Raw genomic sequence first — 13,323 nt, forward strand, 5'->3', positions numbered from 1 at the left:
GGGCGGGGTGGGGTGGGGGGGAGGGGGAGAGGCCTGCGGGCAGGAGGTGGAGAAACGGGGAGCAGGAGGGGAATTCCGTCCTCATGTACCTCGAGGGCTCGCGGGAAATAAAGGCACCTCCCACCCCGGCAGCTGGATGTGTCATTTCTGGGGGGAGTTCCTGGGAAGACAGAGGAAGGGGCAGGCAGGAGGGTTTAGGGGGCTGACGTGACCACACCGGGTGCTTCTCAGGCGTCTACTCTGTGCCAAGCTCTTTGCCAAGCGCTGTGCATGAGCTCGGGCACCTGCACGAGCTCACACACACACACACACACACACACACACACACACGGGTGGTAAAGGCTCAGTCCTCTGTCCCTCCCATGGATGTTTATTGAGCACCTGCTGTGGGCCAAGTGCCTTCTGTTCAAGGCCCTGGGGCCTGAAGTGGTGTGGGAGCAGCTACCCGAGTGAGGGAGTGAGCCCTGCTTGGGACGGGGGCGGGGGGCTGGGTAGCAATTGTTCACGTCCCAGTCCTGCCTGTCTCTGTCTGTCTCCTCTCTTTTCCTCACCTGCGAATGGGTTTAATGCCAGAACCCCAGGGACTGTAGGATGACAGGAGACCGGACCCACAAAGTGCTTAGTCAAGACTCCAGAAAGGAGGTGAGGAGTCAGAACCCAGCCCCCTCCCCCCCCTTCCCCTGCACCCCAGCTCTGCTCAGGCGGCCGCCCGCCTGTCGGTGAAGATCTATGCCGTCTGGACCCAGAGGGAAACAAAGACGGCCGGCGGGGCTAAGACGTATTTTGGCCAGGGAGGGGGTGTCCTGCCTATTCGTGCTCAATATTTTCTAAACAGGGCCTTCTTGGGTGGGGGCGTCAAGCTGACCCAACGGTACCCCCCAGTAAGCAGGTCGTATCGGGTCCAAGGGCCCCCACTTCTGGAGGATTTCTGGAAGGGGAGGCTTGCAAGTCTGATCTCCTCGGACACCCACCCCACAGGCCTGCCCACCCTTGGGGGGAGGGGGGAGAAGGGACGGGAGGGAGGAGTTAGGGAGTCCCCAGGGCGGATGGAGGACAGCCCGCAGGCCTGCCCTTCAACGTCTCGGTCCTTGCGACGCTCCCGGCTCCTGGGGCTTCCGAAGAGACCGGCCGTGACCCTCGGGAGCGCCCCGTCCGGCTGTCCCCCCGCCGGGTCCTACTGCACCGTGGGCCTCTGGGTGAGCTGGGGCTGCAGGGACAGCGACCTGGGCCGGGCGCCGAGGCGAGGGTGGAGACGCCGGATCACGGCCCGGCGGAACAGGATGTACACCCAGGGGTCCAGGATCTGGTTCCAGGTGGCCACGCGCAGGTAGATGAGCAGCCGTTGCTCCGTGGCTCGCGACAGCTGTCCGGTCGGGCTCATGGCGGGCGGGCTGCGCAGCACCGTCTGGGCGATGAACACCTGCCGGGGGTCAGAGCGGTTAGCCAGGGACCCCGCCGGCCCCCAGCCCGGCCCCTCACCGGCACCTTCCCTGCGGGGCCCCCCCCCCGCCCCGGGGGCAGCTGAGATCCAGTGCTGGTTGTGCCCCGGCTTTGCTGTGTGACCTCGGGAGAGCCGCCTGACCTCTCTGGGCTGCAGTTGACGGAGCTAGAAGACAGCACGCTTTTCCTGCCTCTCTCTGGGGCACAATTAAAAATGGTGGGAAAGAAACAGAGACCTGGAGGGGGAAGCAGGCAGAGTCACCGTTCCTGCCCCAGCGTTACTGTTCGATTCGTGCGAAAGGTAGAATACAACATTGGACTATAAAGTTGCCCATGAAATCCTTAATTTTTTTAAGTTTATTTATTTTGAGAGAGAGGGAGAGAGAGCGAGAGCCAGGGAGGAGTAGAGACAGAATCCCAAGCAGGCTCCAGGCTCCGAGCCATCAGCACAGAGCCCAACGCGGGGCTCGAACTCACGAACCGTGAGATCATGACCTGAGCCGAAACCAAGAGTCAGACGCTTCACCGACTGAACCACCCAGGCGCCCCTAAATACTTAACTTTTATATCATATATTTTATTTTAAGTAATTATATCTTGCGTTGAAATTTATATTTTATGTAATTATATTTTATATGATTTTGACACAATTTTATATTGAATAATTCTATGTTAAACTTGTATACTGAATCATTTAAGTATATTTCATTACTGTTGACATTTGTGTTTAATATTACATATGTCGTATAAGTTATTTACAAGTATATAATACAACGACTAGCTAATATACTGTTAATTATAATATATAGTATTTAAAATATATATTACAAGTATAATCATATAACTGTATCATTGATACAATTAGGTACAAATGATAACTCAATAACAATGTAATAGTTATAATGTATATTTTGTAACTATAATGAAAATTTATGTTAAGCATGATCATAATTCACATGATGTTAAATTCTTCTATTAAAATAAACTGTTATATTGAAATTATATTAACATTGGGACACCGGGGCTGGTTCAGTCTAAAGAGCCTGTGACTCAGTCTCAGGGTTGGCAATTCGAGCCCCACGTTGTGTGTAGAGATTCCTTAAAAATAAAATCCTCAGTCAGTTAAGCCTCCCACTTCAGCTCAGGTCAGGATCTCACGGTTCGTGAGTTCGAGCCCCGCATCGGGCTCCGTGCTGTCAGCGAGGCGCCTGCTTGGGATTCTCTCCATCTCCCTCTCTCTCTCTGGCCCTCCCCTGCTTGTACTCTCTCTCTCTCTCTCTCTCTCTCTCTCTCTCAAAATAAACAAACTTTAAAAATAAAAGTAAAATAAAATCTTTAAAAACTTGTATTTATATTGTTTCCTGAGCACCTACTGTGTGCTGGGCAAGGCTGGGGGCAGACACACCGGGTCCCTCCGGCGTGGGTCCGCAGTCCCCTCCAGGATGGTGGCCAGGCTGTCAGAGCGTGCGGGTGGGGGTGACAGAGCCACGGTGGAGGAGGGGTGAGGCCCGCAGGAGCCCAGAGCGGGCACCTGAGCTGACCGAGGGGGAGGGGCGGTGACCGGCTGGCGGGTGGGAGTTTCCCCAGGTGAGTTCGCAGGGAGCGTCTGGGGGCCTGTCTTGGGGGGCGATGGGAGCCAGGGGAGGCTCTAGAGCGGGGGGTGGTCAGGGGCCAAATCTGGCCCTCCGCGTCTTTCTGCCTCCTTTTGTTCGCTTTGTCCTTTGCTTTGGTTTTGTTGTTATGTCGAGAATGTCCTTCCGCGTGTGAACAGTGGGAGAAAAAATAGAAAGGAGCATATCTGTGGCACGTGAAAACGACATGGGATTCAAACCTCGGCGTCCACGAACGGAGCCCAGGGGCGCAAGCCACGTGCATTTTCCCCGTCGTCGGTGGCTGCCTTCACGCTCCCTTGGGCCGGGCCGAGTCGCTGTGACGGAGACCGTGCCTGGAATATTCCCCGCCCGGCCCTTTATGAGAAAGCTTACCCCCAAAGGGGACTCAGGAATTGTTTCGTGAGGCAGGGGTTCTACCCGGGATGCCTTCCCCCTTCGGTCTAGCGAGCGAACTCCTATTCATGCGTCAGAGCCCCAGTTCTGACAACTCGGAGCAGGACGGAGCTCCTTCTGGGTGTTACCAAGAGCCAGGAGGCTGGAGGGCAGGGTCCTCGTCGGCCGACGGCTGTGTGTATCTCGGCCGGGGGAGGGAAGCAGGGAGCCTGCGAGGAACCCGTTCCCGGGGTGGGTGCCAGCCACGGGCACCTACGGGTTCCCGCGGGAGCGTCAGTTACAGGACGGTGCTTCTGGCTGACGGAGGTGTTCTTGACCTGTCCTCGGCGTGTCCCTCCCAGGCCTGTTCTCACGGATCTGAGAACACTTATGTATTCACTTATTACTAGCGCATCCCTCACATGTACTGGGCGGCACCTGAGTCGGGTCCCTCCAGGGCTTCTCCCTCCCCCCCGGGGTAGAAGCCCAAATTCTCCCCTCGGCCCCCCAAGGCCCTCGGCGACCTGTGCCCGTCCCCTCTCCGCCCTCCCGTCCTCCCTCCCTCCCCCTCCCCCACTCTGCTCCAACCACACAGGCCTCCGGGCTGTTCCTCCCACACTCCAGGCAGGGTCCTGCCTCAGGACCTTGGCCCATGCCGCGCCCGCTGCCTGGAATGCTTTCGCCCTCAGAGCTCCACACGGCTTACCCCTCTACCATGTCTTTGCTCAAATGTCACCTTCACCAAGAGGCCCCTGACCAGGATCTGCCCTCCAGCCTGCAATCCCTTGGGACAGACACCCAGAACGGGCCCTGCTCCGCCCTGAACCCTTGGGGCTGGCGCTCTGAAACACGGATAGGAGTTTAACTGCTAGACAAAAACCAGGAAGGCGTCCCAGGTAGAATCTCGCTGAATCGCTAAACGACTCCCGAGTCCCCTTTGGTGACAAACGTTTTCTTAAAGGACCTTATAACACTCGAAACGCGGTCTCTGTAGCCACTAAGCTCTGCAGCGTGAAAGCCCCATGGAACCGAATGGGCACGGCCGTGTTCCAACAGGACTTTATTTCTGGAGGCGGAAATGGGAACTCCGTGGCATTTGCATGTGTCACAAAATACGATGCGTCTTTGTACCTTTCCTCTAACCGTTCACATATGCCAGACGTTCTAGCAAAACAAACAAACAAAAAAAAACAAGGCAAAAGCAAGAACAAATCCGCGATCTTTCCATTCGCGGGTTGCCTTGTTTTGGTTTGTTTTTGGGGTTCTATTTTTAAGTGATCGCTACGCCCGACGTGGGGCTCGAACTCACGATCCTGAGACCAGGAGTCGCCCGCTCCAGCGGCGGAGGGAGCGGACTAAGTTCACGGCCCGCCTGCCCCGCTGGCAAGAGCTCCCGGAAGCACAGGATGTCTGCTGTGTCCTCGGCGCCTAGAGCGGAGCCTTGTACACAGGAGTCGCTCGTGACACGCTTGTTGGAAGAACGAACGAATGAGCGAGCTCATTTCGACCTCGCCATCAGGCTTTTGGATCCCCGTAACCAGACAGCAAGGCTGGAGGAGGAGGGGAGCCCGGAGCCAGAGTCACACGGCAAGTCCTCATGGGACGTGGGCTGGGGACCGCGTGTCTGACTTCAGACGCCAGACTCGTCCCGATCAAACAGAAATGGAAAGACAACCACCCCGAGTGGCCAACTTACGCCAGTCACTCGCAGGGCTTGGGCCCAGCCTCCCCGACTCGGAAAACCTGGGCAGGCCTGGGTTCCAGCCCAGAACCAGGCACGGAGTAGACTCAGGAGATGTTTGATGATTCAGCAACACTACCTAGAGTGGCTTCCTTGGCTTTGTTAAGAAAACTCCTATTCATCCCTCAAGACCCCGGCTCCCACGCCCGTCCCCTGGGAAGCCTTCTCTGATGCCCCAGATGGAATCCTGGAGCCCCTCCCTGGGCATCCCCGTCGCGCCCCCGGCTTGGGGGTTATCTGCGCCCCGCTCGTGAGCTCCTCGAGGAAGGACGCCCGAACCCTGGGGTCCGTGCCCACGTTTTCCCGGGCGGGTGACAACCGGGAGCCTTAAATCCATGCGGCTGAGCCCGGTCACCAGGAGCGGCAGGAGCCCCGAGCAGACCCCCCCCGCCCCCCCCGCCCGCCCGCCACTCACCAGCAGCGGCATCCAGCAGATCGTGGCCACCACCATGATGCCCGTGAGCTGAGCCATCATCTCGACCTCACAGTCCCGTGGGCGCTGCTGGGCGGCCTCCTGGCCGTGGTACACGTGGCACAGAGTGGCCACGCTGATCGTGTTGAGCAGGAAGGACAGCCCCACCGAGAGGCCGCCCAGGAGCGAGAACAGCAGGCCGAAGGCCACGTCCCCGGGCTGGGCGCCGAGCGTCAGGAAGCACCAGGAGCCGGGATACTGCACCGTGTAGCGGCCGACGCCCAGCAGGGGCAGCAGGCCCAGCGCCAGCGCCGAGGTCCACACCAGCCCCACCGTGGCCCAGGCGCGGCGCCGGGAGGCGGCCGCGGGCCGCGAGAAGGGCCGGGTGATGCCCAGGTAGCGCTCCGAGGCCATGGCGGCCCCCAGCCACAGCGGGCAGAGGCCGAAGAAGACCATGACGACGCCCATGAACTGGCAGAGGCGGCAGCCGGGGTCCACGGCGCGCCAGTCGAAGAGGATGGCGTGCTGGGCCACCACGATGGCGCCGGTGACCAGCAGCCCCACGAAGTCGGTGAGGACCAGGCCGCAGAGGAAGGTGAGGAAGGAGGAGCGGGCGTGCGAGCCGCCCTGCCGCGCACCGGCCAGCACGCTCAGGGCCAGCAGGTTGGACGCCAGGCCCACGAGGCAGAAGGAGGCGGCGAACCAGGGGGAGGCGATGAGCTGCCGCTCCTCCAGGGTGATGTTGGTGGGCCGGAAACAGGGCCCCGGGGCGCTGCCGTTGGGCCACATGGCGCCGGGTCACCAACCCATCGGGCCGGGGGCGGCGGGCGGGGACGGCTCGGGCACACCTGGGGGAGCAGGCAGAAGAAACGCGGGTGATCCACGCTGCCCTTGAATCCGCGCGGGCCTGGCGAACTCCTACGCGGGCTTCAACGCCCCAGTCCAAATGACCCTCTTCGCTTTTCTTTGTTTTTATGTTTGTTTATTTTGAGAGAGAGAGAGAAAGAGAGACAGCTCGGGCAGCAGAGGGGAGGCTACGAATGGTGACACCACGACACGAGCCGAGATCAAGTCGGACACTCAACTGACCGAGCCGCCCAGGCGCCCCGAATAACCCCTCTTTGAAGAAACCTTCCCCGACTTGCCTCGCTCCCCGCTCAGTAGTATCACTACCCGTACCGCCTCCAACTCTGTCCTGCCCCGGTGGCCGTGACCCTCAAGGGTGAGGACCACTGCCGTCTCCTCTGTGACCCCTGGAGACCTGTTAGTATTTTCTGGGTGTCCGAGAAGAACCCAGAGAGAGGCCCTGGGTTTGAACGGCAGCCCCGGGCACCCCCCGGCGTGGCCCCAGGCAAATGATTTCTGCCCTCCGGGCACCACCGCCCCCTGCTTGTCACCCCTCTGAGCCCCTGTCACCCCTCTGAGCCCTTGTCAGACTGCAGAATCCAGGATGGGTGGCGAGACTGGATGCGTCCAAGGTGAGGAGGGCAGCTGGACATCGGCCAGAGGTCCCGGCTCCCAGGCCGGCTCTGAGGTCAGCCTCTGGGTCACCAGTTGTCGCGCACGCATGGCGGGGGGCCCGACACCTCCCGCGTTTTAGGACGACGCTTCCTGGCACATGTTGCAATCGTGTGGATTCTTCCCCGCCGCCCCCGTTTTCAGGGCATTGTTTTCATAATAAGAAACAAACCCAGAAATCCGGTTCCATTCTGGGAACAGAAACACGGCTCATGGGCAGTGACAGACTCCCCGGGGATGGGCTATAAATGGCAGCGAGAGGGACCTGGTCCTCGCGGTGGGGCCGGGCGACAAAACCAGAGACATCTGGGCCTGACTTCTGCGAATGTGGACGAACACACCAGATGTGGGGACGTCAAGGAGAAATAAATTGAGAGATCATTCCAAAAACAGCTCCCGGTTCCCCAAAAGACAGGAAGGCTCCCTGTGTGGGCAGCAGGGGTTCCCGGGGTGGGGGTGGGGAAGAGCGGGTGAAGGCGGGCAGACATGGGAAGTACGGGGGTGGCCGGGCAGGGAAAGCTCACAAAGGTCCTACTGTGACACCCATTTTGCAGAGGGGGCAAACCGAGGCACGTTAGTTAAATCTCTTGTCCGAGGTCCCACAGCCTGGCCCGAGTTGATCTCAGGGGGTAAATCCAGGTCTCGTTACGTATAAATGCGTGTAAACGATTCGAAGTTTTGCCAATAACCAGATGGGGGGCGTGGGGTGGAGATTTCCTTTAAGGGATGGGATTTTCTTTCTTTTTTTTGTTAATTTTTAAATATTTTTGAGGGAGACAGAGCATGAGCAGGGGAGGGGCAGAGAGAGAGGGAGACACAGAATCCGAAGCGGGCTCCAGGCTCCGAGCTGTCAGCGCAGAGCCCGATGCGGGGCTCGAACCTACAAACTGTGAGATCATGACCTGAGCCGAAGTCGGGCGCTCAACCGACTGAGCCACCCGGGCGCCCCCGAGGGACAGCATTTCCTACAAGTGGGGTCAGATGGGCCCGGGGTCCAGGCCTCGCTGCCTACCCTGTCACTGACTCTGGTCTAGTCGCACGCCTCGTCCCTTCCTGTAAAGGGCCTGATGTACAGGGCTCAGGGCCTCGTGGGTGCCCTCAGGGTGGTGGCCGCGGCCACCTTCCCACGTGTTCCCTGCTGTGCTGGCCTGGTCCCTCTGCTCAGCGACTCCTTACCCAGCTTCTGACACCCGCACCGAGTTTCCCTCCCAGGCTGAGTGCCCAGACCACCTCCTCGGCGGCGGGGTGGGGCCTCCGGTGGGAACACTGAGGCCCCGGGAGAAGTGCGGGGGCAGCACGGCGGGGGGCTTTCCGCGGTGACCCGCAACCTTCCCCTCCGCGGCAGGGCAGGGGTGCGCGCTCTGCCGTCACGGATTTGGCCTGCATTTGGATTCCCCTCGGGACGGGGCACTCTCTCCCTCCAGAGCTGGAATGCACCGTTGCGGGACATTCCCGGGGACTTGGGCTGTGCCTGCGACCACTGACCTCACCCCAGGCTGGAGTGACCGCGAGCTAGGGGCTCCTCCTGGGCCCACAGCGCCAGCCCCCGTGGGAGGCTCCGTGAACTGCTGATTCGACTGCTGATTCACCCGGAGACCGCCTCACGCCTCCCGTGTCTGGGAACAAACCTGTGACCCAGAGCTCTCGGCCCCAGGGGGAGGCTGAAAACTGGCCTGACTCCCTCTGGCCACAGCCTCTGGTTTCCAGTCCCCTCGGGGACAGGTCCTGGTGACAGCTGCCTTCCCGAGTTCCCCAGGCAACCACGCCAGCCCCGCAGGGGCACCTGGCAAAGCCTCCCTTCCCCTCCCCCCACCCCCACCCCCAGACGGGCTGGGAGGGGACGGCAGGGCCCTGTCCTCGCCATAGCCCGGGGTCCACAATCAGCACCGTGTGGCCCTTCGGGGGAACCCATCCTCCTTTCTGTGCCTTGTGGGGGGACCTGGCGCCCAGATCCGCTAGACAGACTCAGGATTCCGTGGCCCAAGAGCAGGGGGGTTTGGCTTTGATGCGCTCCCGCTTCCAGAACCCGCAGGGCCTCGAGTCGAGAATTCCAAGGGGCTGAGGTTCTAGAGCTTTGATGGGAACGTGGCTGGGTCCTGGGTCCAGAACTTCCGTCTCAGCTCCTGGCTCCAGGGTCAGCCCACCTGGGTGAGGCCTGGCGGCTCCTTCCAGCTGCCCCAGAGCCTCAGGCACCAGGCCTCCCATGCCCAGCCCCCTGCGGAATGCGATCTCCGGTTCCCAAGCGCCAGGCCCCTCCTCTGCCTGTGGGTCGGTCCCTGGCTCTCCTCCCCCACCCCCTCCTGTCGGCCGAGCCAGCCATCTCTCAACACGTCTCTCCCCCTCTCCCCCGACTCGATGGCTTGCGAGGCCTCCTGTCCCCACGCCCAGGCTCACCCAGACTCCCGCAGGGGCGACGCTGACCTCTGACCGGCTCGCCGGAGTCCCAGGCTGGGGGGGGGTAAACTGTGCCAAGCCTCAGTGTCCCCTCCTCCGTGAAACGGGGAGAAAGCCTCAGTGTCCCCTCCTCTGTGAAACGGGGAGAACCACGACACTGAGCCGCCTGCTGGCATTCCGGCTGATTTTCTGGGCCCGACCTGCTCCCACCCAGGCCCCTCCCCGCCGGGGAGCCTTCCCTGTCCTGCGGGAGCTCAGAGGTCGGCTCCTGGCCGGCCAGGCGCACGGGGGCAGCCCTGAGGTGGCCCCAGCACATTTGCTAAGTGCTCTGAGCGCCGTCCAGGTGACCAACGGTGTCACCTTTTCAGGGACCAGGCCAGCCCGGGGCCTGACGCAGGCTCGCAGGCCCACGGGTGTGGACCCCTCCACAGACACCGCACACCAATGTCAGCCCCCAGGCCTGCCCCACCTCCCCTCACCACACCATGAGGCTTAATTTCCGGGACCTTTTCCTGTTTGTGACACCAAGCCGGCCCCCACCCCAGAGGGTGCAAAGTGGGGCCGCCAGGGCCCGCCCCACTAGGTCTGAGCCCAGCCTCCGCCCTGACTCAAGGGGCCCCCGGGAGCCTCAGTTTCCTTATCTGTACAGTGGGTGCTCTCCAGGGCTCGCCACTCACCTGCACAAGAGGGCAGGTGTGAGGTGAGGGGACAGGCCTGGGGGCCCTTGGCCGTGGTTGAGGATGGGCACTGAGTTACAGTGATGGTCCCGACGTGGGCTGAGACCGGCCACACACGCACAGACACCGGCTCGCAGCCACGCCCAGCGCCTTGCACCCTCCCTGCGGCGCCGAAGGACCCTGAGTGGCCCCGCAGGCTCCCAGGGAAACACAGAGGCACGTCGCGGGCCACAACGGGACAGGCGCCGGGCGGACGGCAGGGGCACGACGGCACACTCCGGTCGCAGACCTGGTCTCAGCACCGCCCGGGGACACCTAGCACCTGGCGACCGGCGGTCGGGGGGGGGGGGGGGGACACACCCACAGCGGGGCGGGCCGCCGGACACATCCTGCCCGCGCTCACGCCGCGCCCCTAACCTGGCGGGCCGGCCTCACCTGGAGACGACGATCCGTGGCCTGCGCTGGGGTCGCCCCTGTCGCACAGCCCGGCTGGCCGACGTGCGGGTGTCGGGCTCAGGCCGGGGAGGGCGGAGCGGGGAGCAGGGCGGTCGGGCCTCCCGGGTCCCCCGGGGAAACCGAGTCACGGCCGGGGGCGGGACGCACAGAGGACCCCGGCGCTGCCCCGTTTCCGCAGGGCACGGATGGAGGGCGCGGCAGCTCAGGACGCCCGGCTGCGCGACGTCCTCCGGGGCTGGAGGAGGGGCGCCGAGTCCTCCCCGCCTGGAAGCGGGGTCCGCGGGGGCTAAAAATAGCCCAGGATGGGGGCTCCGCGCAGCGGCCCGCGCCCTGTCGGTCCCTGTCTGTCTCTCCTGCGTCTCTCACCGGCCCCTCCCCCTGGCGCTGGCCACGCCCCTCAGGCCTGGCCTGGCCGATGGGGGTCAGGGGGCGCCCCCCAGCCCGCTGGGGACCCGGCCCGGCCCCCTGGGCTCAGGGACAGGGATGCGGTGGCCGGGGCCCTCTCGGGGGACTGTAGCCTGGGCCCCCCCCCAGCTGGGCCCCCTCTTTGCACTTCTGCCGCCAGGCCCCGCGTTGTTCACCGTCTGGGCAGCACCCGAGATCGGGAGGGGCCGGGCGTCCCCCTCCCCTCCCCACCCCCCCTCCCGGCAGAATCAGGCCCCGAGGGGCCCAGGGCTCTAAGCCGGTGAACCTGGTGGGGCTGGGCCTGGCACACAGTAGGTACCTAATCAATGCGGGGGGTCTGTTTAGAGGGGAGGACGGGCGTCCTGCTGAGACAGGCTTTCCTGGAGCAGGTCGGTGGGACGTGGTGGGTCGCCACATTCGGGGGGGAGGGTCCTGTGAGGACAAAGGCTTGGAGATGGCAGTGAAACCAGCGAAGGGACCGCCCCTGGAGGGCCGCCTGCAGTGAGGGGGTCCGTTCCCCCCTGGCCTCCACCCCCCACCCCAGTGTCAGGTGGGAAAGGCTGTCGGGCCGGTGCCCGCAGGACTGATGGGAGGATGAGACGTGGGCTCCCAGGCAGGGTCCACTTCCTTTTGAAGACCCCCCCCTCCCCCCCACCCAGACCCAGGGCTCTGGGACAGTCTCCTCTGCCACAAAAACAGAGGGTGACCAGGCTGGGGACGGCTACAGCACGGGCCTGTGCTAGACGGTCCTTAGGTGGGTGAAGGGGGTCCGGGAGCCCTTGAAGCTGCGTGCAGGGCAGGACTTGGGCGTGGAGGGATCCCCTGGGCCTCACTGGCCCCACGTCAGGCCCCGAGTGGGCCAGGACTGACCGGTTTGGCCTTGACTCTGCCCCACCCAGTGCTCGGGGATCTGGGAGGGTCGCCTGAGGTCAGGCTCTGAGTGAGGACCACGTGCTCCCGCCCTCCCCTGCGTGTCTGACACCCCTTCTCTGGCTGCCCCTCCACCATCCTTCCCGCCGCCAAGCCTTCACTCACACCCAGCATCCTTCCAGAAGGCCCCTCCCCTGCCCTATCCCATTGTCTGAGGCCCTGAGGCAGTGAGCCCATCAGTTCTCATCCTTCCCGGTAGGGGATCCCCCCAACTGCCAACTCCGGCCTCTGGCAGAGCCCTGGCTCAGAGGACTCCCCCCCCCCCCCCCCCGACCCCGCGCCCCCCGCCCCGTAAAGCCTACTCTCCTACCCTCCAACCCTCTTCCAGTGCAATTCTGTGTCCTAGCCCATGTGGCAGGACAATGTGGAGTCAGACCTGCCCTCGAGGATGCCCCCCCGTGGCTGGAGAAAGAAAGACCACCTTCTGTGGTCAGGCAGGGCCCAGAGGTGAGCCGGGAAGGGGTGGAACTGAGGCGGGGGTGGGGGGTGGGGAGCGTCGGCGCCGGGGCTTTGTAGGATGGACAGGAGTTCGCCAGGTCCGAGGGACACGGTGGCGACAGACACTCCCCGTTTGAAACTTAAGAGACGAGACCGAGCGTGCGGCTTCCGGGAATCGCAAGGAGGCAGATGTGATGGAGCGGCTGTGGCGCGGGGCTGGAGGGAGGCTGTCCTCTCCCCACTTCCTCTGGGCCGAGATAACAAGGGCAACGTCCCTTCTGGGAACCGGCCACAGCAGGCGTCGGAGGAGGGCACTGGACTCGCATTTGGCCTGGGCCTCGCGGCAGCTCTGCGCGGCGGCGGGGAGAGACGCTCGTGAAGACAGGGAAAGACCGGGGGGGGGGGGGGGGCCCGGCTGGCTCCGTGGGCGCAGCGCGCAACTCTCTTGGTCTCAGGGTTGTGAGTTCGAGCCCCACGTTAGGTGTAGAGCTTACGTTAAAAAAAAATATATATATTAAGAACAAAAAAGATGGGGAAACTGAGGTCCGGAGGGAAGAAATGATGCGTCCACGGCCGCGTGTGGGTGGGATTTGAACATGAGCTGTGACTTCCACCGCCTCCTGTCCTCCCTGCCTCCCCGACCCCACCCCGCTCAGTCAGCTAGGGAGGCCTGGGAGGGGCGGAGATGGCCTGGGGGGAGCGGACGGTGGGAATGAGGCCAGGCTCAGGATGTGCCCCCCGTGGCTGTGGTTTCCGGTGGGGGCCAGGAAGGGAGTGTCTATTCTTAGCCTCCACAGCCAAGGGCGGAAAACGACCCGGTGGGGGGTGGGGGCAGCTTAACGCCCCGGGTGGACCCTGGGCCAGGGTGGGGGCCACGGTGCCTCCCGTCTGCCTGAAGCGCCTCCCTGACCCCTAGCGCGTGGCCCT

At 62.9% G+C, this 13,323-nt stretch overlaps 1 protein-coding gene across 5 annotated transcripts; it reads right to left on the bottom strand.

Moving 5' to 3' along the window:
- Positions 1 to 22: 22 nt before the first annotated feature.
- On the bottom strand, positions 23 to 11,647 carry TBXA2R (thromboxane A2 receptor). 5 transcript variants are annotated; one of them, XM_060628689.3, is made up of 4 exons: positions 9,607 to 10,576; positions 9,518 to 9,570; positions 5,582 to 6,426; positions 23 to 1,420 (listed from the first exon to the last, which is right to left on the bottom strand). In XM_060628689.3, the coding sequence occupies exons 3-4, from the start codon at positions 6,365 to 6,367 to the stop codon at positions 1,175 to 1,177; spliced, it is 1,032 nt and encodes a 343-aa protein (XP_060484672.2). In that variant the 5' UTR covers positions 6,368 to 6,426; positions 9,518 to 9,570; positions 9,607 to 10,576; the 3' UTR covers positions 23 to 1,174. The 5 variants fall into 5 exon arrangements, with proteins under 5 accessions (XP_060484672.2, XP_060484671.2, XP_060484670.2 ...); XM_060628688.3 differs by having other exon boundaries at positions 9,491 to 9,570; XM_060628687.3 differs by lacking the exons at positions 9,518 to 9,570; positions 9,607 to 10,576 and adding an exon at positions 10,603 to 11,639.
- Positions 11,648 to 13,323: the final 1,676 nt, after the last annotated feature.

This window comes from Panthera onca, chromosome A2 (genome assembly GCF_046562875.1).
Source record: "Panthera onca isolate mPanOnc1 chromosome A2, mPanOnc1 haplotype 2, whole genome shotgun sequence".
Lineage (NCBI taxonomy): Eukaryota > Metazoa > Chordata > Mammalia > Carnivora > Felidae > Panthera > Panthera onca.